General features: G+C 44.6%; 1 protein-coding gene across 8 annotated transcripts in view; it reads right to left on the bottom strand.

The window, feature by feature from the left end:
* The window catches only part of SUOX (sulfite oxidase), a 75,123-nt gene that overhangs the window by 11,134 nt on the left and 36,203 nt on the right, over positions 1 to 27,786 (bottom strand). For all 8 annotated transcript variants that reach the window (XM_068267606.1, XM_068267611.1, XM_068267608.1 and 5 more), the window contains one exon: positions 10,878 to 10,942. In XM_068267606.1, coding sequence (XP_068123707.1) covers positions 10,878 to 10,936 — 59 coding nt within the window. In that variant the 5' untranslated portion in view covers positions 10,937 to 10,942. The remainder of the gene's footprint in view (positions 1 to 10,877; positions 10,943 to 27,786) is intronic.

Genomic DNA, 27,786 nt, shown 5'->3' with positions numbered 1-27,786 from the left:
CCAAGCACAGCCCAGCATCACCGCCAGCCAACCCAGCCACAGCATCACCGCCAGCCAGGCCACAGCATCACTGCCAGGCCTTTCAGCCCACACATCATCCCCAATCCAGCCAAAACCAGTATTGCCAGGCACAGCAGCCAGTACAGGAGAATTCAGAAGCCAAGTGAGAGGGGTCTACCATATTAACCACTTGAGGACCGTGGGCTTTAACCCCCTTAAGGACCAGGCACTTTTTTTCCATTCAGACCACTGCAGCTTTCACGGTTTATTGCTCGCTCATACAACCTACCACCTAAATGAATTTTGGCTCCTTTTCTTGTCACTAATAAAGCTTTCTTTTGGTGCTATTTGATTGCTGCTGTGAGTTTTACTTTTTATTATATTCATCAAAAAAGACATGAATTTTGTCAAAAAAAAGATTTTTTTAATTTTCTGTGCTGACATTTTTCAAATAAAGTAAAATTTCTGTATACATTTTTGTCCTAATTTATTGTGCTACAGGTCTTTGATAAAAAAAACCCATTCAGTGTATATTTATTGGTTTGGGTAAAAGTTATAGCGTTTACAAACTATGGTGCAAAACGTGAATTTTCCCATTTTCAAGCATCTATGACTTTTCTGACTCCCTGTCATGTTTCATGAGGGGCTAGATAGTATAAATACCCCCCAAATGACCCCATTTTGGAAAGAAGACATCCCAAAGTATTCACTGAGAGGCATAGTGAGTTCATAGAAGATATTATTTTTGTCACAAGTAAGAGGAAAATGACACTTTGTGACAAAAAAAGAAAAAAAAAAAAAAAGAAAAGTTTCCATTTCTTCTAACTTGCGACAAAAAAAAATGAAATCTGCCACGGACTCACCATGCCCCTCTCTGAATACCTTGAAGTGTCTACTTTCCAAAATGGGGTCATTTGTGGGGTGTGTTTACTGTCCTCAGATTTTGGGGGGTGCTAATTTGTAAGCACCCCTGTAAAGCCTAAAGGTGCTCATTGGACTTTGGGCCCCTTAGCGCAGTTAGGCTGTGTCACGGAATAGCCGTGAGAAACGCAGGTGAATCTAGAGAATTCACAGTCGCTTTCCTGATCGCTCCCTGTCGGATCTGTGCAGTCATGCAAGCGATCCGAAAACGACATTTTTGTGTTGTTTTAAATCCAGAGATCTGTTCCCCTGTGAGCCAAAGCAGTCCCCTCACCCCTCATGAATGCCTCACCACTCAGGAATCTCGCACGTGGCAGGGTTCCCTGCAGGGCCTAGCTCATTCCCCCTACAGCAGATGTCCCCATGAAAAGGACCAGGAAACTGGCTCCACAGGGGGGCCATAGAAAGCCAGCCGATCCGGCACCGAGCATGGGCAATAAGGAAAGCATGGGTGATATGATTTCCTGTCGGCATACGAAAACCGTATGTCGCACAGCTATAAAATTCATATCGTCTTGTCCGGTAAAATCTGGCCATCGTGCTGATATGAAATTCCTTGGGATAGACCATCCGGTTATCGAGATATTAATCTTCTCAGGAGCCTGACCCGCTGGCTTAGCCGTGTCTGATGTCATATTAATCTGTATTTTCCAACAAGTCTGAAGCTGTTACCCCCCTAAATATAACGTGTATGGTTCAGGAGTTACAGCATTTCATAAGTTTAGCCCTAAAATCTCTCAGAGGGAATGAACTGTCATTGGTGGGTGACTCAGAGGGGCGGCATTGCCACACCCCCAAACCAGCTTCATCAAAAGCACCTGGCCAGCAGGCGGGCGGGGAATTCCTCCCTTTACCATCTTCATGACAAGCTGCTGCCAGCCAGAGGACATAGGGCTGGTGGCCATTTTGCTGACCCATCTGAACAAAGAACTCTAAGAACTTGAAACCGTTTTGCTTGAACTTGATTGGAAACCAGAACTCTGATTTTTCCCACAAAAAGGACATCTTTCCAGGAACTAAGTATTTTTCTCCCTTCTTTTATTTTTCATTCTGGCTATTACTGTTTTCATAATTGTTGGTTTTCATAATTGTCTGTATATATTAATTATTTATATTGCGTGAATAAACGACTTTCTCCAAGTCATTCACTTTCCGCTACCCTGCTTATCAGCACACACACAGAAATGATCCCGGGTCTCTGAAGATACGCTACTGTTTGTTTGTTGTTGGCTAGACAGAATATCGTGTGTTTAACCGTTTTATTCGCAGGATTAGTCAGTCAGTTAGTGGGCCCCACGGTCCCATAGTAACCGCGGTGGTGGCAGTTTACTCTGAACCAGTGGGTGACGTTGTAATCACCCGTGTCTCACAGGCTCCCTTCTGAGCTGTCTGCGGCTAATTCTTAACGGTTCCTGCGCATTGACTGCGACCAGAGTTCGCACGATCTGTGCGCTGGCATCGTTTAGAAGGCTAAGTGCGGTCAGCCACTGAGGGCTCCTGTGACAGGCTGCAAAAAAGTGCCACACATGTGGTATTGTCATACTCAGAAGTAGTATAATGTGTTTTGGGGTGTATTTTTACACATACCAATGCTGAGTGGGAGAAATATATCTGTAAATGACAATTTTTTTATTTTTTTTACACACAATTGTCCATTTACAGAGATCTTTCTCCCACTCAGCATGGGTATGTGTAAAAATACACCCCAAAACACATTATACTACTTCTCCTGAGTACGGCGATACCACATGTGTGGCACTTTTTTGCACCCTAACTGCGCTAAGGGGCCCAAAGTCCAATGAGTACCTTTAGGATTTCACAGGTCATTTTGAGAAATTTCGTTTCAAGACTACTCCTCACGGTTTAGGGCCCCTAAAATGCCAGGACAGTATAGGAACCCCACAAATGACCCCATTTTAGAAAGAAGACACCCCAAGGTATTCCGTTAGGAGTACGGTGAGTTCATAAAATATTTTATTTTTTGTCACAAGTAAGCGGAAAATGACCAATAAAAATCAATTTCCGCTAACTTGTGACAAAAAATAAATTCTATGAACTCACCGTACTTTCTCAAAATGACCTGTGAAATTCTAAAGGTACTCATTGGACTTTGGGCCCCTTAGCGCAGTTAGGCTGCAAAAAAGTGCCACACATGTGGTATCGCCGTACTCGGGAGAAGTAGTACAATGTGTTTTGGGGTGTATTTTTACACATACCCATGCTGGGTGGGAGAAATAACTCTATAAATGGACAATTGTGTGTAAAAAAAATCAAAAGATTGTCATTTACAGAGGTATTCTCCCACCCAGCATGGGTATGTGTAAAAATACACCCCAAAACACATTATACTACTTCTCCCGAGTATGGCAATACCACATGTGTGGCACTTTTTTGGACCCTAACTGCACTAAGGGGCCCAAAGTCCAATGAGTACCTTTAGGATTTCACAGATCATTTTGCGACATTTTGTTTCAAGACTACTCCTCACGGTTTAGGGCCCCTAAAATGCCAGGGCAGTATAGGAACCCCACTAATGACCCCATTTTAGAAAGAAGACACCCCAAGGTATTCCATTAGGAGTATGGTGAGTTCATAGAAGTTTTTATTTTTTTGTCATAAGTTAGTGGAAATTGATTTTAATTGTTTTTTTTTCACAAAGTGTCATTTTCCGCTAACTTGTGATAAAAAATAAAATCTTCTATGGACTCACCATACTCCTAACGGAATACCTTTGGGTGTCTTCTTTCTAGAATGGGGTCATTTGTGGGGTTCCTATACTGCCCTGGCATTTTAGGGGCCCTAAACCGTGAGGAGTAGTCTTGAAACAAAATGTCGCAAAATGATCTGTGAAATCCTAAAGGTACTCATTGGACTTTGGGCCCCTTAGTGCAGTTAGGGTCCAAAAAAGTGCCACACATGTGGTATTGCCATACTCGGGAGAAGTGTTATAATGTGTTTTGGGGTGTATTTTTACACATACCCATGCTGGGTGGGAGAATACCTCTGTAAATGACAATCTTTTGATTTTTTTTACACACAATTGTCCATTTATAGAGTTATTTCTCCCACCCAGCATGGGTATGTGTAAAATACACCCCAAAACACATTGTACTACTTCTCCTGAGTACGGCGGTACCACATGTGACACTTTTTTGCAGCCTAGGTGCGCTAAGGGGCCTAACGTCCTATTCACAGGTCATTTTGAGGCATTTGTTTTCTAGACTACTCTTCACGGTTTAGGGCCCCTAAAATGCCAGGGCAGTATAGGAACCCCACAAGTGACCCCATTTTAGAAAGAAGACACCCCAAGGTATTCCGTTAGGTGTATGGCGAGTTCATAGAAGATTTTATTTTTTGTCACAAGTTAGTGAAAAATGACACTTTGTGAAAAAAAACAATAAAAATCAATTTCCGCTAACTTTTGACAAAAAATAAAATCTATGAACTCGTCATACACCTAACAGAATACATTGGGGTGTCTTTTTTCTAAAATGGGGTCACTTGTGGGGTTCCTATACCTCCCTGGCATTTTACGGGCCCAAAACCGTGAGTAGTCTGGAAACCAAATGTCTCAAAATGACTGTTCAGCGGTATAAGCATCTGCAAATTTTGATGACAGGTGGTGTATGAGGGGGCGAATTTTGTGGAACCGGTCATAAGCAGGGTGGCCTTTTAGATGACAGGTTGTATTGGGCCTGATCTGATGGATAGGAGTGCTAGGGGGGTGACAGGAGGTGATTGATGGGTGTCTCAGGGGGTGGTTAGAGGGGAAAATAGATGCAATCAATGCACTGGGGAGGTGATCGGAAGGGGGTCTGAGGGGGATCTGAGGGTTTGGCCGAGTGATCAGGAGCCCACACGGGGCAAATTAGGGCCTGATCTGATTGGTAGGTGTGCTAGGGGGTGACAGGAGGTGATTGATGGGTGTCTCAAGGTGTGATTAGGGGGGAATAGATGCAAGCAATGCACTGGCGAGGTGATCAGGGCTGGGTTCTGAGGGTGTGGGCGGGTGATTGAGTGCCCTAGGGGCAGATAGGGGTCTAATCTGATGGATAGCAGTGACGGGGTGATGGGTAATTAGTGGGTGTTTGGAGAAGAGAACAGATGTAAACAATGCACTTGGGAGGTGATCTGACGTCGGATCTGCGGGCGATCTATTGGTGTGGGTGGGTGATCAGATTGCCCGCAAGGTGCAGGTTAGGGGCTGATTGATGGGTGGCAGTGACAGGGGGTGAATGATGGTTGATTGACAGGTGATCAGGGGGATAGAAGTATACAGTACACAAGGAGGGGGGGGGGGGTGATCAGGAGTCCCCAGGGGGCAGTTTAGGGTTAAAAAAAAAATAGCGTTGACAGATAGTGACAGGGAGTGATTGATGGGTGATTAGGGGGGTGATTGGGTGTAAACAGGGGTCTGGGGGGTGGGCAGGGGGGGGGGGGTCTGAGGGGTGCTATGGGCGATCAGGGGGCGGGGGGGGGGGGAGATCAGTGTGCTTGGGTGCAGACTAGGGTGGCTGCAGCCTGCCCTGGTGGTCCCTCGGACACTGGGACCACCAGGGCAGGAGGCAGCCTGTATAATACACTTTGTAAACAATACAAAGTGTATTATACACTTTGTATGCGGCGATCATCGGGTTAACATCCCGCCGGCGCTTCCGTATGGCCGGCGGGATGTTGCGGCGGGTGAGCGGAGACAGGCGCCGGCGGAGGATCGCGTCACGGATGACGCAATCGCTCCGCCCATGCCCCTACAAGGACCGCCGCCTTTGGGCATGAGCTGGTCCTTGCGGGCTCCACTTCCTGGCCATCTCTGTGCGTTAGGCGGTCGGGAAGTGGTTAAGGGAGCATTCTGCCTATTTATGTGAAATGCTGTCTATTTATGTGCCTCGTGACTGCTGAATTTGTCATGTTGGGGGGTCACATGATTGCTAACGGCGAGACTACGGGAAAAGCTGAATCATCATCATATGAGACAACAACATTAAACCTACTTTTTTAGCTTTTTAAAAACAGAAAATAAAACTGGGAGGTTGTAAAAAAAAAAATAATAATATATTTTTCAGGAGTAGGATGGATGAAATTGTTGATCTTCACAGTTTATTTTCAACTTGGATTTTTCATAATGTTCATGTATGAGTTAAAACGTTTGTACAGTATTTAGTTTAAATTTCTGTTGCCACAAGGGGGCCCAGTAATTTCTAGTTACGCCCCAGACTATTACCTAAACTGGGGACACCTCAGGGGTCGAGTCCTGCGTGAACGCGGGTGAACGGCGTCCACCCACTTTTTCTTCAAAGTGAACGCCATTCACCCTGGCTTGTGTGGAGGGGGGCAGAGCAGGGAAGGCGAGCTATAGGGACAGCGGGGATGGGCGGACATCTCCCCCCCCCATCCCTCACCTTTGTGCTCCCCTTCCTGCCTCTCCCCTCCAGCGTTTTTAAGTGTCGGGCCGGCGGCGAAAGTGGGCGGAGACTTCCTGCGTTCCAGTCGCATGGGACGCTCCGCTCTGTGTGCGGCTAGTCTGGTCTTCTAGCCGCACACAGAGCGGAGCGTCCCATGCGACTGGAACGAGGTAAGTCTCCGCCCACTTTCGCCGCCGGGCCGACACTTAAAAACGCCGGAGAGGAGAGGCAGGAAGGGGAGCACAAAGGTGAGGGATGGGGGGGGGGGGGGTGGAGATGTCCGCCCATCCCCGCTGTCCCTATAGCTCGCCTTCCCTGCTCTGCTCCCTCCGGGTGGGGGGCTGGGGGCACACCTGGCTACCTGGGCACATATACACCTGCCTACATATACACCTGCCTACATATACTGGGGACATACCCCTGCCTACATATACTGGGGACATATACACCTGCCTACATATACTGGGGACATATACACCTGCCTACATATACTGGGGACATATACACCCCTACCTACATATACTGGGGACATATACCCCTGCCTACATATACTGGGCACATATACCCCTGCCTACATATACTGGCCACATATACCCCTGCCTACATATACTGGGGACATATACCCCTGCCTACATATACTGGGGACATATACCCCTGCCTACATATACTGGGGACATATACCCCTGCCTACATATACTAGGGACATATACCCCTGCCTACATATACTGGGGACATATACCCCTGCCTACATATACTGGGGACATATACCCCTGCCTACATATACTGGGGACATATACACCTGCCTACATATACTGGGGACATATACCCCTGCCTACATATACTGGGGACATATACCCCTGCCTACATATACTGGGGACATATACACCTGCCTACATATACTGGGGACATATACACCTGCCTACATATACTGGGGACATATACACCTGCCTACATATACTGGGCATATATACCCCTGCCTACATATACTGGGGACATATACCCCTGCCTACATATACTGGGGACATATACTGGGGACATATACCCCTGCCTACATATACTGGGGACATATACCCCTGCCTACATATACTGGGGACATATCCCACTGGCTACATATACTGGGCACATATACCCCTGGCTACATATACTAGGCAACTATACCTCTGGCTACATATACTGGGGACTACTATACTCATGGCTACTTATACTGGGGACACCTATAGACCTGGCTACCTGGGGGTACATATTTTGGGGGAACTGCTGTCAGATTATCTGCATTTTTGTGGAACCGCTGTTATGTATTTTGGGGAACAGCTGCCAGATTATGTGTATGTTAGGGGAACGGCTGCTGCCAAATTACGTGTATTTTAGGGAACTGCTGCCAGATTGTGTATGTTTGGGGGACCACTACTGTCAGATTATGTCTTTTGGGTGTTACGTGTATTTTGGGTGATCCACTGCCAGGTTTCGCGTATTTTGGGGAACTGCTTCCAGATTATGTGTATGTTGGTGGAGCTGCTGCTGCCACATTGTCTATTTTGAGGGAACCACTTCCATATTATCTGTATTTTGGAGGAACTTCTACCAGATTATGTGTCTTTTTGGTGAAATGCTGTCAGATTACATCAATTTTTGGGGGATACACTACGGCAGAGCTCAAACTTCCTTGGCAGACCTTTTACATCAATGCTAAGGTCATGTATATTTGGCCCCACCCATGACCACGCCCACCGTGTGCTTGACAACGCCCATTTTTTGGCGCGCCGCGCGAAGGTTCTCCAAGTGAGTCGACTCACTTCTTTTCCCAGGACTAGACCCCTGGGACACCTATAGACCTGGCTACTTATACTGTACTTAGAGGGGTGTGGGAATGTTGGGGTGGAGGGTCCTGGAGGAATGTTTGGGTGGGAGGTCCAAGGTCCGTGGGGTTGGAAGGGCGTGGGGGGGGCCTATAAAAATTTTTTGCTATGGGGCCCAGTCATTTCTAACTACGCCCCTGCTGACAGGTCCTCACAAAAATTCCTTCTGAGAAAAACCATGCTTTTTAAAGGATCAGTCAAACTCCTATCAAGATACAGAACTATTACAAGTCAACTCAAGGCGAAGGAAAATATATTTCAAGACTATTTGATGTAACTAGCCTGGGAGATAACAGTAATGCACCATGGAATTCTACTACAAGCTGTACACAGGAGACAAGACCAAACAATACACAGATATTCATCTGGTAAAGAAATTTCGGTATCTGAACTTTCTTGAATTGCATAAAATAAGATCTTGTTGAATGGGTTTGCAGAAGTGTCCTGAATAAATTCCTTTACATTTAGATTAATCCATAAAATGAGTTGTGGCCTAGCAGGTTTGGAAGACTTATCTAAATAAAGAAGCACGTGGAGAATGTCAAAAGCTCCTTTATGTGGCAGACATTACATGGCATTCTCACTGCCTACATCACTACACAATACTTTTTAGGGGGCACACATGCCTAACACTGCTGTCTGCGGGCTCAGATGGCTTGCTTCTACTACTACTGACTAGGGGGACTTCAAATAGCTACCTAGCATGGGAGCCAATTTTTTCCTCTGTGGCCACGTCTACTTAATTTTTGTTTGTGGGGCACAGGTCTATTCAATTTACTGTTTTAGCACCGTACACACACACACACACACACACACACACACACACACACTCTGAGGCTCAATGCAACAATAGCGTTGCCGTGCAAACGGAGTGCAAGGCAATTTTACCATCACTAATGCCAGGGGAGCATTGCCAATTACCCCATTAGCGGCACATGCATTACCACAGCAATGTAAGTTAACCTAGTAACATGCGTGGCACTAATGGGTGGTGCTCTAAACCAGGGCTTTTCAACCTGTGGTACGCGTACCACCAGTGGTACTTTGCTGTGAGCCAGGTGGTACACCTCAGGTTTGCCTGCCACTTGTCCTGGTCCCATCTTGCCTCCACAAAGTTAAGCTCCCCTCGCTCACTCCTCTCTGTGCTGCCCTGCAGCTTACTTCAGACCTCAGATCAGTGGTGAAGAGACAGCCAGGCGAACGGTGCATAGTGATAGAGAGGTTACTGCTGATCTGAGGTCTGAACTATTCTGCAGGGAAGCACAGCGAGGGCCTCGGGGGCTAAAGAGGCTTCCCCATTCCTCCACAGTAGAGGGGATCCAGCGATAGGACGCCCAAACATCTCCTTGTCCGCATACCCGTAAACGCAGTAGCAGGTCTCCGCTTGGATTCTGGTGGAAACAGCTAAGCCTGATCGGGTGCACTCTACTGCGCAGGCACACGGGTGGTACTTGTAAATTTTCAGGTGATAAAAGTGATACAATTAGTGAAAAGATTGAAAAGCCCTGCTCTAAACCACCTGTATAAACAAGGTAAGGCTTTCACCACAGTGTCTTGTGCTCTGCTCCTTTGGAAAGTGCTGGAAAACTCACTCACTGTCATTAAGAATCACTGAACTACACTGGAGCAGTCATCTAGGCACAATTAATACACCCGAGAAATGACATGTCTCATTCAGCTGTTTCTCACTGGGAAGACCTGTGTAATGGTGGAGAACTGCTCCATGACATTCAGTTAATCCAGTGACTGACAAATTTCTTTCTGGTCAGGTTTGTACTGTCACTAGCCAACACCACTGGTTAGCGTGGTATAATTTATGTCCTCCAATTTAACCTTTAGCTGTGATCGCGGCAGTATACCCCCACTGCACTGCAGAAGTACGGTTCCCCTCCCAGGGGCACATATACTCTTCTTCTGACTTCTGTGGGCACCACGTGCTCATTTCCTGTAGTTAGATCCCAGATTGGTGAATGCGAACAAGTGTTCCCAAAACCAGAGTGCCTAAAGTCCCAATTTATGAGTGAACTCTGCTGCAATGAACAGCAGAGTTCATTCATTGCAAGCACAGGTATAAGAAAAATCCCACAAGCTTCTGCTTTTGGTTTGGCTTAGGAAGCTGCGATTCAGCTTCCGAAGCAGGGTCTATCTAGTGGTCAAAAAATAATAAGTTAATCATAAAAATATTCATACATAAGCACATTAAACCCACCCATTTATGCCACCCTAACCTAATTCGCTACCATAATAAAAAAAAAAAAAAAAAAAAAAAAAAAAATTATAAAAAAGAAGAAAAAGCCAAAGTTACAAATTTTAAAATACATAAATTGTTTCGTTAGGGACTTAGAATGTATGTTATGAGGGTATATTATTGATATTTTTGCAAATTAGGGCTTTTAATTATTGATAGAGTACAATTCGAAAACCAAAAATACTAAATGTAAAAATGCACCTTTATTTCCAAATAGAATATTGTCGCCACACATTGTACCTGGGACACAAGTAGAATGTATTTATTTTTTTTAACTATAATGGCTGAAAACAGAAATAATGATTTTTTAAATCTTATTATTCCCTTTAAAAAGGCATATAAAATAAAATAATTCTTAGCAAAAAGTACCACCCAAAGAAACCCTAATTGGTGGCAAAAACATTGCTGAGTCCTGATAGATGGGCTTTATTGTCTGACATCAGTACTTACCGATGCGGCCTGCTGAGGCTGCGTAATGCAAGTAATGTCATCCCACTGAGTAGCTTCATGGTTGCCTAAAAAAAAAGAAACAGAAGAATCAGCTGGTAAGCTCACGGTGACTGCTGTAATACAGAAACACAAAATGGAAGCTGCATTTTGTTCACTTTAACTATTTATACTATTTCACTATAAATACAGAGATGGGCTTTTGTGATAGCAGGAACATCAGGTGTGTGTGTGTGTGTGTGTATATCACAAGAAAAGCAATTTACAGAGGAACGGCCATCACCATGCTGCCAGCCTTAAGATCACAGTAATTGGACCATTTCATGCTCAGTGACAATTACTAGCAGGACAATGTGATGTACAATCATTATGCCCTGGGGCATGACAATTAACGTGGTATTGCCATAACTTCATTAATAGCTAATGTGCTTATATTTATGAGACTATGACGGAGTAAGCCTAGGTTAACACTTGGTCCCGTAAACGTATCAGTGGCTCCATTTTTTCAGCCCGGATCAAAAACTGAGCCACGGATACCAATGTTAAAAATAGCAGCTGTCTTGACTGCATTTTTGGAAAAAACGGGGGGTGGGGGGGATTGGGGTTAAGTTTAGAAAAACGGATCTGTTTAGAACGGATCTGATCCTGAACGGATAAGTGTGGCCCTAGCCTAAGATGTCATCACGAGTAATGCTACAGGCTATAATGCAACAGTATGAAAGCAACTTCTCACAAGTGACTGTGTCCTTCAAGATAATATGCCTTTAAAAATTGAGCTCCCTTACATGAAAAGCCTATACAAATGACTCACCAGTGTGCTGCCACTCTGCCCCGCTTCAGTATTATATATCCCTACTGCACTGCAGCAAATGCAGAGAAGGGCCATATACATTTACTGGCTGTGCTGATCTCCACAATCTGAGTCACTGGGCAGTTGGTGGCCACGCATCTATAGATTTAGTGGCCAAACGACCATACAATTCAATAATTATTATTGAATTGGATAAAAACTGGTGCGGCCAAGAACATGTCCGAACAACGATGTGACCAATTTCGGACATTCGGGGGAGGGGGGACAGCAAGGCGGCATCATGAGACCGATTACCGAAAGATTTAAAGCTGAAATTGGTTGGCAATCAACCTACAGTTTATGACTATTTTTGATCTGATTGAAATCTGTCTATTGGTCGATCAGCCGCTAAAAATCCCTAGACGTATGGGCACCTTTACAGTTATTTTATCATGTAAAGGTGCCCAGTAATGATATAATCCTGATTGTTCAATCTTATCAAAACTATGTAGAACTGGGTGAATGTGCCTTGAATGGATACTTTAGGTAGTCATTCATATTACACAGAAATAAAATATTGCAATCTTGTGTGTACATCACTAAATGGGCTCCTATAGAACTTTTAAGATTGTACAATCAAGATTGTATCATTAGTGGGTCGCTTTTAAGGTGGCCTGTTCAACCTGCAATGCTGCCTCTTTACTCTTGTTTTTGTATTTAATCCTTGCTGCAGTTTAACATGGAGGCTGCAAAAGTGTGGACTTATCCACTTTGTAATATTACCTGCTTATTATGGCACAGAAACCCTGCTGAAACCTCTATGATTTTATATTTAGCTTGTGCTTTAAGGACTTGTTCTTACCATTGACTGAATTTTCTGTATAATAAAATGTAATGCATTTGCCTGCATTTTATGCACTCCTCGGACATTATCCATGTTGCATGTACACAGTTAGGGCTGGTGCACACCGAGCGGCTTTTTGGGCGTTTTCAGATCCGCTTGCGGCTGCGGATCTGCTTGGTCAATGTATCTCAATGGGGTGGTGCACACCAGAGCGGGGGGCGTTTTGCAGAAACGAAAAATGCCTGGGTGAGGCATTTTTTGGATTGCGGGTGCGTTTCTGCCTCAATGTTAAGTATAGGAAAAACGCAAACCGCTCTGAAAAACGGCACTTCAGAGCGGTTTTGCAGGCGTTTTTGTTACAGAAGCTGTTCAGTAACAGCTTTACTGTAACAATATATGAAATCTACTATACTGAAAACCGCAGCAGCAATCCGCAAAACGCTAGCAAAACGCCATAGAAAAATAAAAAAAAGCGTTTAAAAATCTGCTAGCATTTTGCGGATCTGCTAGCGGGTTTTGGTGTGCACCAGCCCTTATACAGTGATGTGCAAAACTGTTTGCCCCCTTCCTGATTTCTTATTCTTTTGCATGTTTGTCACACTTAAATGTTTCTGCTCATCAAAAACCATTAACTATTAGTCAAAGATAACATAATTGAACACAAAATGCAGTTTTAAATGATGGTTTTTATTATTTAGTGAGAAAAAACAAAAACAAAACTCCAAATCTACATGGCCCTGTGTGAAAAAGTGATTGCCCCCCTTTGTTAAAATATAACTTAACTGTGGTTTATCACACCTGAGTTTAATTTCTGTAGTCACCCCCAGGCCTGATTACTGCCACACCTGTTTCAATCAAGAAATCACTTAACCACTTGCCGACCGCACACTCATACCGTGCGGCGGCAAAGTGGTAGCTGGAGGACCAGCGACGCAGATCTGCGTCGCCAGGTGCCTCCCTAATTAATCAGGAAAGGCCGCTCGCGCGAGCGGCCATTTCCTGTTACATCACGGAGCGTGTCTCCGTGAATAGCCTGCGAGCCGCTGATTGCGGCTCACAGACTAAATGTAAACGTAGGAGACATTTGTCTCCTTTGTTTACATTGTACGGCGCTGCTCCGTAAGGCAGATCGGCGATCCCCGGCCAATCAGCGGCCGGGGATCGCCGCCATGTGACAGGGGACAGCCTGTCACTGGCTGCACAGGACGGATAGCGTCCTGTGCAGCCCGGATCACCAGGGGTGAGGGAGGAGAGGGAGGGGGGGAATTTCGCCACGGAGGGGGGCTTTGAGGTGCCCCCCCGCAACATGCCAGCCAGGAGGAGCGATGAGACCCCCCCCCCTGCACATCCCCATAGGGGGGAAAAAGGGGGGCAATCTGATTGCTCTGCGTGCCAGCTGATCTGTGCTGGGGGCTGCAGAGCCCACCCAGCACAGATCACAAAAAATAGCGCTGGTCCTTAAGGGGGGGGGGGGGTAAAGGCTGGGTCATCAAGTGGTTAAATAGGAGCGGACACAGAGAAGTAGACCAAAAGCACCTCAAAAGCTAGACATCATGCCAAGATCCAAAGAAATTCAGGAACAAATGAGAACAAAAGTAATTGAGATCTATCAGTCTGGTAAAGGTTATAAAGCCATTTCTAAAGCTTTGGGACTCCAGCAAACCACAGTGAGAGCCATTATCCACAAATGGCAAAAAACATGGAACAGTGATGAACCTTCCCAGGAGTGGCCGGCCAACCAACCAAAATTACGCCAAAAGCGCAGAGAAAACTCATCCGAGAGGCCACAAAAGACCCCAGGACAACATCTAAAGAACTGCAGGCATCACTTGCCTCAATTAAGGCCAGTGTTCACGACTCAACCATAAGAAAGAGACTGGGCAAAAACGGCCTGCATGGCAGATATCCAAGGCGCAAACCACTTAAGCAAAAACAACATTAAGGCTCGTCTCAATTTTGCTAAAAAACATCTCAATGATTGCCAAGACTTTTGGGAAAATACCTTGTGGACCGACGAGACAAAAGTGGAACTTTTTGGAAGGTGCGTGTCCCGTTACATCAGGCATAGAAGTAACACAGCATTTCAGCAAAAGAACATCATACCAACAGTAAAATATGGTGGTGGCAGTGTGATGGTCTGGGGTTGTTTTCCTGCTTCAGGACCTGGAAGGCTTGCTGTGATGGATGGAACCATGAATTCTACTGTCTACCAAAAAATCCTGAAGGAGAATGTCCGGCCATCTGTTCGTCAACTCAAGCTGAAGCAATCTTGGGTGCTTCGGCAGGACAATGACCCAAATCCACCTCTGAATGGCTGAAGAAAAACAAAATGAAGACTTTGGAGTGGCCTAGTCAAAGTCCTGGGTCTCCACCTGGATTTGTGCAAAAATGCTGGTTTATTGTACCATAGTAATAGAAAAAACACACGACGTTTCAGCCAGCGGCCTTTATCAAGTGTTACACACACGGAGTGAAAACTCACATATAAATCACAAATTGTCTAAATACTTTAGACAATAATGGGTCAGCCTCTATCAATGACCATGCTGGTCCGTGCAGATATAAAAAAAAATCCGAAACAGACATTGACGTTTTTACCTAAGAAAAAACGGTACATTCCCATGTTTGAGTTGTCAAAATTGTGGGAGTATCATTAGAGGGGACCACATAGCTCATCCCACAAAGGGCACGCCCATTAAGGTTAATGGAAATTTTTCCTGTGTGACTCCAAATGTTTATTTTCTCAAGTGCCCGTGTGGGATGGGCTATGTTGGACAAACATCCAGACCCATCAGAGTAAGGATCAATGAGCATAGGAGTAGTGTTGGGCGAACAGTGTTCGCCACTGTTCGGGTTCTGCAGAACATCACCCTGTTCGGGTGATGTTCGGGTTCGGCCGAACACCTGATGGTGTTCGGCCAAACTGTTCGGCCATATGGCCGAACTAAGAGCGCATGGCCGAACGTTACCCGAACGTTCGGCTAGCGCTGTGATTGGCCGAACGGGTCACGTGTAGTGTTGGGCGAACATCTAGATGTTCGGGCCGAACATGGCCGAACTCCGAACATAATGGAAGTCAATGGGGACCCGAACTTTCGTGCTTTGTAAAGCCTCCTTATATGCTACATACCCCAAATTTACAGGGTATGTGCACCTTGGGAGTGGGTACAAGAGGGAAAAAAAATTAGCAAAAAGAGCTTATAGTTTTTGAGAAAATCGATTTTAAAGTTTCAAAGAGAAAACTGTCTTTTAAATGCGGGAAATGTCTGTTTTCTTTGCACAGGTAACATGCTTTTTGTCGGCATGCAGTCATAAATGTAATACATATAAGAGGTTCCAGGAAAAGGGACCGGTAACGCTAACCCAGCAGCAGCACACGTGATGGAACAGGAGGAGGGTGGCGCAGGAGGAGAAGGCCACGCTTTGAGACACAACAACCCAGGCCTTGCATGAGGACAAGAAGCGTGCGGATAGCAATTTGCATGTTGTCGCCATGCAGTCATAAATGTAATACAGATGAGAGGTTCAATAAACAGGGACCGGAAACGCTAACCCATCACAGATGTTCATTGTTCATGTTACTTGGTTGGGGTCCGGGAGTGTTGCGTAGTCGTTTCCAATCCAGGATTGATTCATTTTAATTTGAGTCAGACGGTCTGCATTTTCTGTGGAGAGGCGGATACACCGCCGATCTGTGACGATGCCTCCGGCAGCACTGAAACAGCGTTCCGACATAACACTGGCTGCCGGGCAAGCCAGCACCTCTATTGCGTACATTGCCAGTTTGTGCCAGGTGTCTAGCTTCGATACCCAATAGTTGAAGGGTGCAGATGGATTGTTCAACACAGCTACGCCATCTGACATGTAGTCCTTGACCATCTTCTCCAGGCGATCGGTGTTGGAGGTGGATCTGCACGCTTGCTGTTCTGTGTGCTGCTGCATGGGTGTCAGAAAATTTTCCCACTCCAAGGACACTGCCGATACCATTCCCTTTTGGGCACTAGCTGCGGCTTGTGTTTGCTGCCCTCCTGGTCGTCCTGGGTTTGCGGAAGTCAGTCTGTCGGCGTACAACTGGCTAGAGGAGGGGGAGGATGTCAATCTCCTCTCTAAAGTCTCCACAAGGGCCTGCTGGTATTCTTCCATTTTGACCTGTCTGGCTCTTTCTTCAAGCAGTTTTGGAACATTGTGTTGGTACCGTGGATCCAGAAGGGTATAAACCCAGTAATTGGTGTTGTCCAGAATGCGCACAATGCGTGGGTCGCGTTCAATGCAGTCCTAGGCCGAAGAGGTCATAGCCTAGGGTCACAAAACCTGTTTATTTGGGCAATTTCAATGGTGGCGACTGGCGAGTCTGACGTACATAAATCGCAGCAATGGCCGTTAGCAAAGTCTGAATCTCACGAAATGTCTCATGCAGGTAGAAGACATATTGTTAGACTTGGATTCCAAAGATGGGGTCCCTACATCTCTGCAAACCAGAGTTACAGGGGTCCAAAATTGGTAAAATCCCCCATAGGCTTTCATTGGGCCTCCCATTTACCGTTCCAAAATCTCACACCATTTCAAAGGGCAATGGCTCAGCAGTGGCAAAACTCACCAGTCATGATCCCCCTAAGGGTCCCTACAATGCTAGAAAATTTGGTACTGCTGAGCCATTGCCCTTTGAAAAGATGTGAGATTTTGGAAAGTGAAATAGGGAGGCAATGAAATCCTATGGGGGATTTTACCAATTTTGGACCCCTGTAACTCTGGTTTGCAGAGATGTAGGGACCCCATCTTTGGAATCCAAGTCTAACAATATGTCTTCTACCTGCATGAGACATTTCGTGAGATTCAGACTTTGCTAACGGCCATTGCTGCGATTTATGTACGTCACCATCACTACCATTGAAATAGCCCAAATAAACAGGTTTTTGTGACCCTAGGCTATGACCTCTTTGGCCTAGGGGCCCGAAACTCACCAGTCATGTTCCCCCTAAGGGTCCCTACAATGCTAGAAAATTTGCCACTGCTGAGTAATTGCCCTTTGAAAAGATGTGAGATTTTGGAACTGTAAATAGGAGGCCCAATGAAAGCCTATAGGGGATTTTACCAAATTTGGAGCCCTGTAACTCTGGTTTGCAGAGATGTAGGGACCCCATCTTTGGAATCCAAGTCTAACAATATGTCTTCTACCTGCATGAAACATTTCGTGAGATTCAGACGTTGCTAACAGCCATTGCTGCGATTTATGTACGTCAGACTCGCCAGTCGCCACCATTGAAATTGCCCAAATAAACAGGTTTTGTGACCCTAGGCTATGACCTCTTCGGCCTAGGACTGCATTGAACGCGACCCACGCATTGTGCGCATTCTGGACAACACCAATTACTGGGTTTATACCCTTCTGGATCCACGGTACCAACACAATGTTCCAAAACTGCTTGAAGAAAGAGCCAGACAGGTCAAAATGGAAGAATACCAGCAGGCCCTTGTGGAGACTTTAGAGAGGAGATTGACATCCTCCCCCTCCTCTAGCCAGTTGTACGCCGACAGACTGACTTCCGCAAACCCAGGACGACCAGGAGGGCAGCAAACAACACAAGCCGCAGCTAGTGCCCAAAAGGGAATGGTATCGGCAGTGTCCTTGGAGTGGGAAAATTTTCTGACACCCATGCAGCAGCACACAGAACAGCAAGCGTGCAGATCCACCTCCAACACCGATCGCCTGGAGAAGATGGTCAAGGACTACATGTCAGATGGCGTAGCTGTGTTGAACAATCCATCTGCACCCTTCAACTATTGGGTATCGAAGCTAGACACCTGGCACAAACTGGCAATGTACGCAATAGAGGTGCTGGCTTGCCCGGCAGCCATCGTTATTAAAATGAATCAATCCTGGATTGGAAACGACTACGCAACACTCCCGGACCCCAACCAAGTAACATGAACAATGAACATCTGTGATGGGTTAGCGTTTCCGGTCCCTGTTTATTGAACCTCTCATCTGTATTACATTTATGACTGCATGGCGACAAAATGCAAATTGCTATCCGCACGCTTCTTGTCCTCATGCAAGGCCTGGGTTGTTGTGTCTCAAAGCGTGGCCTTCTCCTCCTGCGCCACCCTCCTCCTGTTCCATCACGTGTGCTGCTGCTGGGTTAACGTTACCGGTCCCTTTTCCTGGAACCTCTTATATGTATTACATTTAGGACTGCATGCCGACAAAAAGCATGTTACCTGTGCAAAGAAAACAGACATTTCCCGCATTTAAAAGACAGTTTTCCCTTTGAAACTTTAAAATCGATTTTCTCAAAAACTATAAGCTCTTTTTGCTAATTTTTTTTCCCTCTTGTACCCACTCCCAAGGTGCACATACCCTGTAAATTTGGGGTATGTAGCATGTAAGGAGGCTTTACAAAGCACAAAAGTTCGGGTCCCCATTGACTTCCATTATGTTCGGAGTTCGGGTCGAACACCCAAACATCGCGGCCATGTTCGGCCTGTTCGGCCCGAACCCGAACATCTAGATGTTCGCCCAACACTACATAGGAGTGACATAAGATTGTACAGGAAGTACATCAATGATCCTGAAAAGAATTTTTATTCCCCTGTAGGTAAACATTTTTATGATTGCAACCACATGGTGAGCGACTTAAGATGGTGTGTATTGGAGAAAGTCAAAGCTGGAGAAGGAATGGACAATGAAACAACCTTCCTAAGAAGGGAAAGTAGATGGATCAGTAGGTTAAACACTTTGGTCCCAGATGGACTTAATGAGGATTGGAATTTAAGATGTTTCTTGTGACCTACTTTATTCCATATATATATACACACTGTACAGCGCTGCGTAATATGTCGGCGCTATATAAATACTAAATAATAATAATAATTCCATGTGCTGTTGTTTTAAATCTCTCTAATTAAGTAAGTGCCCGCCCTTAGGGGTGTGTTTTAAGACACAATTTGTGATTTATATGTGAGTTTTCACTCAGTGTGTGTAACACTTGATAAAGGCCGCTGGCCGAAACATCGTGTGTTTTTTCTATTACTATGGTACAATAAACCAGCATTTTTGCACAAATCCAGGTGGAGACCCAGTCATTCTGTCTTTGCTGCTGTGAATGTCACACACCTAAGAGGGATCCAGGTTTGGACTGGTTGACTCCCTGGTATATCTATTACTTTGCGGTAGAGCTGAGGGATCACTTTTCTTGCTGCTAGTCAAAGTCCTGACCTGAATCCTATTGAGATGTTGTGGCATGACCTTAAAAAGGCGGTTCATGCTAGAAAACCCTCAAATAAAGCTGAATTACAACAATTCTGCAAAGATGAGTGGGCCAAAATTCCTCCAGAGCGCTGTAAAAGACTCATTGCAAGTTATCGCAAACGCTTGATTGCAGTTATTGCTGCTAAGGGTGGCCCAACCAGTTATTAGGTTCAGGGGGCAATTTCTTTTTCACACAGGGCCATGTAGGTTTTGAGTTTTTTTTTCTCACTAAATAATAAAAACCATCATTTAAAAAACTGCATTTTGTGTTCAATTATGTTATCTTTGACTAACAGTTAACGGTTTTTGATGCGCAGAAACATTTAAGTGTGACAAACATGCAAAAGAATAAGAAATCAGGAAGGGGGCAAATAGTTTTTCACATCACTGTATGTGTTTTGATTATGTCTGTGTTTCTAATCTAAGCACAAAGATAAGTGTTTTAATGCATTTCTATAAACTTTTGTGGTCTATAATGGAAGTGCAAAATGCATCAAAATGTAGCATGCTTCGAGTTTGTGTACTGGAAGAAAAGGTGACGCGGCAAACTGCCAAATGCATGCGGTCTCCTGTCCAAAACCCACGCTAGCGGTATTTCCAAAGATATTAAGGCAATGTAATTGTGGATGATACTGTACTGGTTAAGGGCACCGCCTCTGACACAGGAGACCAGGGTTCAAATCTTGGCTCATATTCAGTAAGCCAGCACCTTTCCAGTAAGCCTTTAATACTGCAGGGTGGCCTATTGAGTGCACACTTAGTGGTACAGCTCTCAAGTGCTTTAAAGAGAATCTGTACTCTAATATTCTTACACTAAAAAGCATACCATTCTATTCCTTATTTTCTCCTGTGCCCCTCTGTGCTGTTTCTGCCACTCTCTGCTGCAATCCTGGCTTGTAATTAACAGTTTTAGGCAATGTTTACAAACAAACTAACCAGCTTCTAATAGGCTCAGCTAAGCATAGTGTGTGAGTATGCAGGGGGCCTGCAGCGGGTGTGTATCGCTTCTACCAATCACAAGTAGCCCTGCACATTCCACACAATCAAAGCCTTAGCCCGACAAACAGGACAGAGGAAAGATACATTGATTTATTACAGAGACAGTGTAATTAGGAAGAGCTGCAGTAAGCCCCAGCACATTAGAACAGGCATAGGAACTCATAGGATAGAAGAACTAAGGCTGAAAAAATTGTTACAGAGTCTCTTTAAGTCCCACAGAAGAAAAGCGCTAAACAAATGTTAAAATTATTAAAATATTGTTTAAAGAAGGCTGCATGCAGCCTGAATACTTTGAAGCATTTTACATAGAAGGTCAATGAAGTTATTGCTTAGTGGAAACTTTATCTATCAGTAGAAGGAGCAACACCGTAATAATCGGCAGTTTCACACATTCTTGTTGACCAAGAACACAGATGACGACACAATCGTCATGAACACTAGATAACCGCACGTCACTCACTTTTATTACTTAAGTTCAACAACATTTACAATATGCCAGTTCAGCTCCTTATCATAAATTAGGAGGGATATAACGTTTACTACTTTTTACAGAATAAAACCAAGTGAATCTTTTCCAGAACTTAAAATTTCACATATTTTCACAAAATACCTCCAAAGTGTTAAAGCCAGCCAATGAACTCCCGACATGATGCACAAACTCCCTTCAGTACACAATTACTGAGGGATTAGGGAGTGGGTGGAGGAGTCTACCCAGATAGTAGGATAGCACAGCCTCTGTGGGTCCAGGCTGTTTCAGGTCTTGAAATGTCGTACAGAAAAGAAAAAAAAAAAAGCCAACACGGGGAGGACATACAAACTTCATGCAGATAGGGTCCTTGCCCAGAATTAAACCAGAGACTAGCGCTGCATGGCGAAAAAGCTATTCACTTCATCACTGTGCTACCCATTTGTTATCAAAATGTGGGCAAAGAAGTGCACTACAAAAGCCCCCTTGTTGCATGTCAAGGACAAGGGAGCTCATCCCCATCTCATGTTCGAGGAGGTGAGGATAACTTTCACAATGCCAGTAGAAGAAGACCCTAGGGAGGACTTCTGGAAGCCTAACTTAATAAGGGGACCCCCCCCCAGATGACCACTCCCTCCAGGTAAAGAAGGTTATTTTTGATGCGTTATTGATCACAAAAGGTTAAATGTTTTATCTAAAATAAAATGATTACAATTATAAAAAGTCTGACATAACCCCAAAGGGCCACACAGTATATTCAAGCTGGATCTCATCAGTCATCAATATAACTACTGCGACTATATAATAAGTACCACTTTAGTAATTCCTAGATTTAGGTCTCCCACAACAAGTTTCCACAGTAAAAAAAAAAAAATGCTACATCTGAAGAGGCACTGGTTTGTAATTCAGTAGGCTCAAGAAGACAGTTGCCCACCCTGGCCATTTGTGATTGGGTAAGGTGACTGTTAAATTGGTAGGTACTCTGAATAAACCAGCGGTACCCAAACGTTTTGGGTCGAGGGCGGGTCAATATACTTCAGACTGCTGGGGGGCCGGAGTGTACATAAAATTATATAGAAGTCTTTGCGGGCCAGACAGTGAAGCATACCCAGGTGACAACCTGCAGTCCAATTGGACAGCAGTGTCACCTGATGTGGAATTTGATTGGAAACTAGCAAATTACTGCTTTCTGGCTTCCATGTGGCTGAGTGGTTCCAGCACTGCTACTATTTTAAAGAGAACCCGAGGTGGGAATTACTTTTACTATTGGGGCACAGAGGCTGGTTGTGCGCACTAAGACCAGCCTCTGTTGCCCCATCGTGTGCCTCCATGTCCCCCCTGCTCGCCGCTATACCCCCCGCATTGCTGGCTGTGTCGCCAGCTCAATGTTTACCTTGCGCTGTCAGTCAGCGCCGCTCCCCCGCCTCCTCCGCATCGGCGCCACCCGCCGCGTCACTTCCCTCCTATCAGCGGGAGGGAAGGGACACGGGCGGGTGCGCCGATGCGGAGGAGGCAGGGGAGCAGCGCTGACTGACAGCGCAAGGTAAACATTGAGCTGGCGACACGCTGCGTGTCGCCAGCAATGCGGGGGGTATAGCGGCGAGCAGGGGGGACATGGAGACACACGATGGGGCAACAGAGGCTGGTCTTAGTGCGCACAACCAGCCTCTGTGCCCCAATAGTAAAAGTAATTCCCACCTCGGGTTCTCTTTAAGGTATTATCTTAAGGCGCGCAAATGCAGTTCTTATCTGTAATACAAGGCAGTGCGCCGGTATACATTTTAAAATGTACAGTTCAATAGGTATATGGCGCAACACAGTCCTATTAGCAACTTATACTATGTCCAGTATGTAGATGTATTAGCCCTTGCAGGAAGTGGTGCTGAGTGTGATCCAGGTGGGCAGACGCTGAAGCGGACGGACGGCTGTGCGTGCGGCGGCCAGTCTTTGCAGCTTTGGTGCATCGAGAGAGCCCACCAGAGGCCACCGATACGGGGGAGAGCCTGTTAAAAAAAACTTGTGCTGGATATTTTATCACGGAAATTGTAAGTGCAATAAATTTTAGAGTTTTTAATTGAAAGACTGTATTACGTTATGAGAAGTTTTTATTTGGAGGTAAACACACAAGCAGCAGAACCCATAGAATACCAAGAGGACAGACTACTGTGAGGAACAATACAGATCGCAGAGGTTGGGGGGGGGGGGGGTGACCCGGGAATAACCCCAAGGCGACACTAAGACCAGTGGTGGTCTTAGTAAAGGGCGAGTCCCATTCCAACCTTTGGTGTGGTGGCGGTGAACATCAAACACAAGCCCTCAAGAGGGGATAATACATCTACATACTGGACATAGTAAAAGTTGCTAATAGGACTGTGTTGCGCCATATACCTATTGAGCTAATATTTAAAGATGTAGCTGACCGCATCTATAAATAATACATTTTGTGTGTGGGGGCCGGTAAAAAAGCCTCAGGGGGCCACACTCGGCCCGCGGGCCTTAGTTTGAGGACCAATGGAATAGACTTTCAGCTAGCATACTATTGGAAGTCTGACCACTGTTTTGCTAAACACCAACTAGCACGCTCTGTGCATGACTATGTGTAACTTGGTATACTAGCAATTTAATGGTAGCTCAGTAAGAATTCCATTTTATGTTATCCTAAATGAAATAGTGAAAAAAGTTAAATAGAGCCATAGAGTTGTTTTATGAGCCATGTAGCAAACCTTTCCAAGGTGGTAAAATAAAGAGAGAGTTTTCCAGAGCAGTAAAAAGGCCTCTACTATCTCAGACTTTACTATTTGTATATGCATACAAATAAAATGACATTGACAAATGACAAAAATTTGTACCAAAGAACAATGTACTAAAAATTACTTTGCTTCAGTCACGTAAGCAGGCCATGCATGTGTCGATTTTCTTCACAGATTCAATCACCACGATTGGATGTGCTGAGAAGCTAAATTTATGAAAGTTTGAGAAAGCAGGTATGCAGAGAAGCAATGCTACACAAGACCCAATGGTTTTGTTGCTCATTAAGTTACAAAAGCTGTATTGTGCAGTTTAGACCTGTGCTTGGAGCTCATTACCCAGCTTCTCTGTACAAACAGCCCTGAGGCTGGGTGCACACTATAGCAGTGTGGGAAACGTCACTTTTTATGCATATGCGTTTGTATTGCGTTTTCCATGCGTCTGCGCTCGTTTCCGCACATGCGGTTTTTGCACGTGTTCTAATGAGTTTGCGGTTCGCATATACGTTTTGTATGCCTTTTTCAATTGGTGTTTTATGCAAATTACTAGGTAGACAACAGGAAGTGGAAATACATCAAACGGTTTTTTTTAAACCGCATATAAAAACACATGAAAAACGCATACAAAACGAATTACATTGTATCACAATTGACTTTCGTTCTGTGCCTTTTTGATGAGTTTTTAAAAAATATGCAACAAAACCAGCATTTTTAAAAACGCATATTACAAAACGCATACCCATTTTTAATTTTCTTTTATGCAGCCCATTGACTAACATTATACGCATAAATGTTGCGTTTTACGCAACGCTAGCGTTTCTGCTAAGTGTGTTCCCAACCTCAGTTGGAGAGCAGCAAGCGTCAGGTTTCATGAGGATCTGGAATAAAAAGGATGGAAGTTAAGGCTGGGGGTCTATTTTAAAATGATGACTAGGAGAAAGATGTAGGTTGGTAGTAACACAACCCTGGCATAACTGATAACTGCCCACACAGAATGATTCCTTCTATCATTTGTTAAAAGGTCAAACTATACGAACACAACTATAACTATTCCAAAGGCAAAGCAATGTGTAATCTACAGTATATAAAGTCTGATCTACACAAGCACCGATTCAAGCCCCATCTCCACGGGAGGCTAAAGGCAGGGAATTCACCCTGTCAGCTGCTCTCCTGTGGGCCGCCCCTCCAATGGAGTTGCATCTGAGCGCTGTTGACAAGTTGTGGGTTTTTTGCCACCAGGCAACACCACCGCGTGTCAAAACAGTGACATGCATGGTGTTATCAAAAGCTGCCATTCCACTGCATAAAACCATCCAAAAGACGCTCATAGCCGGCAGTCACCAGTGGCCAGTGTACCATCTCCGGGGCACTTTAAAAACATGTCCCTAGTGTAAATGAAGAACCTCGTGTAAAATTCAGGATTATTAATTTTACCAAGCATTGCTTGTTAGTAGGAGGGCTTTTCGGTCTCTTATCCCCCTATACATTCCTAGTGGTTTGGGTCACCCCGAGCTGCTTGGTTACTTTGTCGTACTGCTCCAAGCCCTATCCCATAGAGACATATCAATCCCTACCATGTACTGAGGAGGGCCAAAAGCCTGAAACAGGCTGTGTACATGTTGGGTTGATGTGGCTGTGTAATATTTAAAGCTATAGGCTTGCTGTATACCAGCGGTTCTGGATGCTTGCCTTGCTTACAGGGGCGAAAAGGGATAATTTGCATATTCAGTAGTGGTGCATTGTGGGTAAAAACAAATGTTCACTTATAGCTGAATTATTGCAAATTTCCTTCTGTTTTAAGAAGGCAAATTTCACCAAGTATCTTCTACTTTGAAAATTCAAGCTTCTATTGCCAAATGGTGGTGGAAAATCAAAAACAAACCAACAAAAACAAACAATGCCATGCATATGAAGCCACAGAACATAACATGCAGCTCACAACATACGGTAATTCTGTGCCTAGACACCAGATATAATTATACAAATTAACCACATTTACTGTATGGCCAGTCCCATATTGTTTTATTGTGCTTTGTCTGATTTATGTCTATGTAGTGCTTTTCAGTAAATTTGTAAAAGCCACAATCATTTACACCAAGTTCACATACACAGTCAGTCAGGATTCACCAGGGAGTAAAACATTATCTTTTTCTGCAGTTACACGTTGTCCACCACACCCTGAGCACTTTCACAAGATACTGAAGTGCATCCACTTGGTGACAAATATTTAGTCACGCATATATCTGCAGTTCAGGGAAACCATACAAAAAAAACTAAACAGTTAGTGGCCAGTACCTGACCCATAGCAGACTTCTGCTCAACGCAGCACAAGATCTGGACAAAAAGCTAAATACTGACTACCGGTAGTTCATTTCAGTTTCTTTTCAAGCTAAAGAAAAAACATGAATGCACTCAATCAAGCCAATAACCTGATTGTGAAATGCATCTAAAGGTGGCCACACACCATACCATTTTTTTTAAAATGCATTTTCAATTAAAGCCTTACAATCATTTTTTTTCTGATTGTAACATTTAAAAAAAAAAATACACATTTTCCCCAATTATAAAAAAAGATTGAAAACTCTGAAAAAAATAGCTTGGGTCTACAAATTATTAAATTGACAATTTTACACTATAGTTAATTTTCATAAAAATTGATTCGAAAAATCGATTCAAATTAATAAATTCCGAGAATGTGACGGACAATCTTTTACTTACCTAAAGACTTAGTAGGTATGGGCCTCCCTGACCTACAGCGCTATCATTTAGCTTCCCAACTATGCAAAGTGATTGAGTGGTCTAAACATTCATCTCCTAAGAATTGGGTGTTGAGCGAACAAGAGACCGCACAATGTTTGGCACCGGCATTGGGATGTTCAGACTCTTCTAGTAGAGTTCAGAAGACTCAGGGTAATCCTATCCTACTTGCCACAGTGAAAAATATGAGGAAACACCTTCCTGTATTCGGTTTGTCGTCCTTCCCTGGGAGGCTTACACCACTACAGAACAACCCTATTTTTCTGCCAGCTGTCGATATGCCTTATTTGTAAAATTGGCCACAGGGGGGGTTGTCCTAGAGTTAAGAACTTTCTAACTGGTGGGTCGATTAAGTCTTTTGAGGCAATGCCCGCTTTAAGGGATGAGGTCTACACTCATATTTGAATTCACTTAAAGGCAAGTTTGAATGGGCTAAGCCCTTGACACCCTTTGAAAATCTAGTGCTTAGGGCCCTTTCACACCAGAGGGCTTTTTCGGCGTTTTAACGCCACGGCCGAAGTTGGCGTTTTCCTAGGTAAAAGAAAGTCCATAGACTTTCATTTTACCATTCACACTAAACGCCGCGTTTTGGAGCGTTGCGTTTCAACGCTCCCAGGCGCTTTTTCTGGGCCTACCGCGGCGTTTCTCATTACAATTGATTGTAATGTATAGGCGTTAAAACGCCTTCAAAACGCCTTCAAAACGCCTGCAGCCAAAACGCAGCGTTTTAGCCTTTCACCGCTGCCTGTAGTGTGAAAGAGCCCTTAGTGATGCTTCACAGAGGCACCTTGTTTCTCAGATATACCAGATGCTGCTGCTGCCAGCTTTGGGTCCTAAGAAGATTAAATTCCAGGTATAGGAATCAGATTTAGGTGTGGTTATTGATGAGGGTACAAATGGTGTACAAAATGGGGTAGAAAAACATTTCTAGATGGTATAGAACGCCAAGTGTTGCACAAGATTTTTCCATCAGTACCAGATGTTTGCTGGAGATGTGGAGCTTTGGGCACTGATATGTTACATATTTTCTGGTCCTGCACATTTCTCACCTGGTACTTTA

Source organism: Hyperolius riggenbachi, chromosome 2, assembly GCF_040937935.1.
Source record: "Hyperolius riggenbachi isolate aHypRig1 chromosome 2, aHypRig1.pri, whole genome shotgun sequence".
Classification (NCBI taxonomy): domain Eukaryota; kingdom Metazoa; phylum Chordata; class Amphibia; order Anura; family Hyperoliidae; genus Hyperolius; species Hyperolius riggenbachi.
This window is presented reverse-complemented; position numbering and strand designations above follow the sequence as displayed.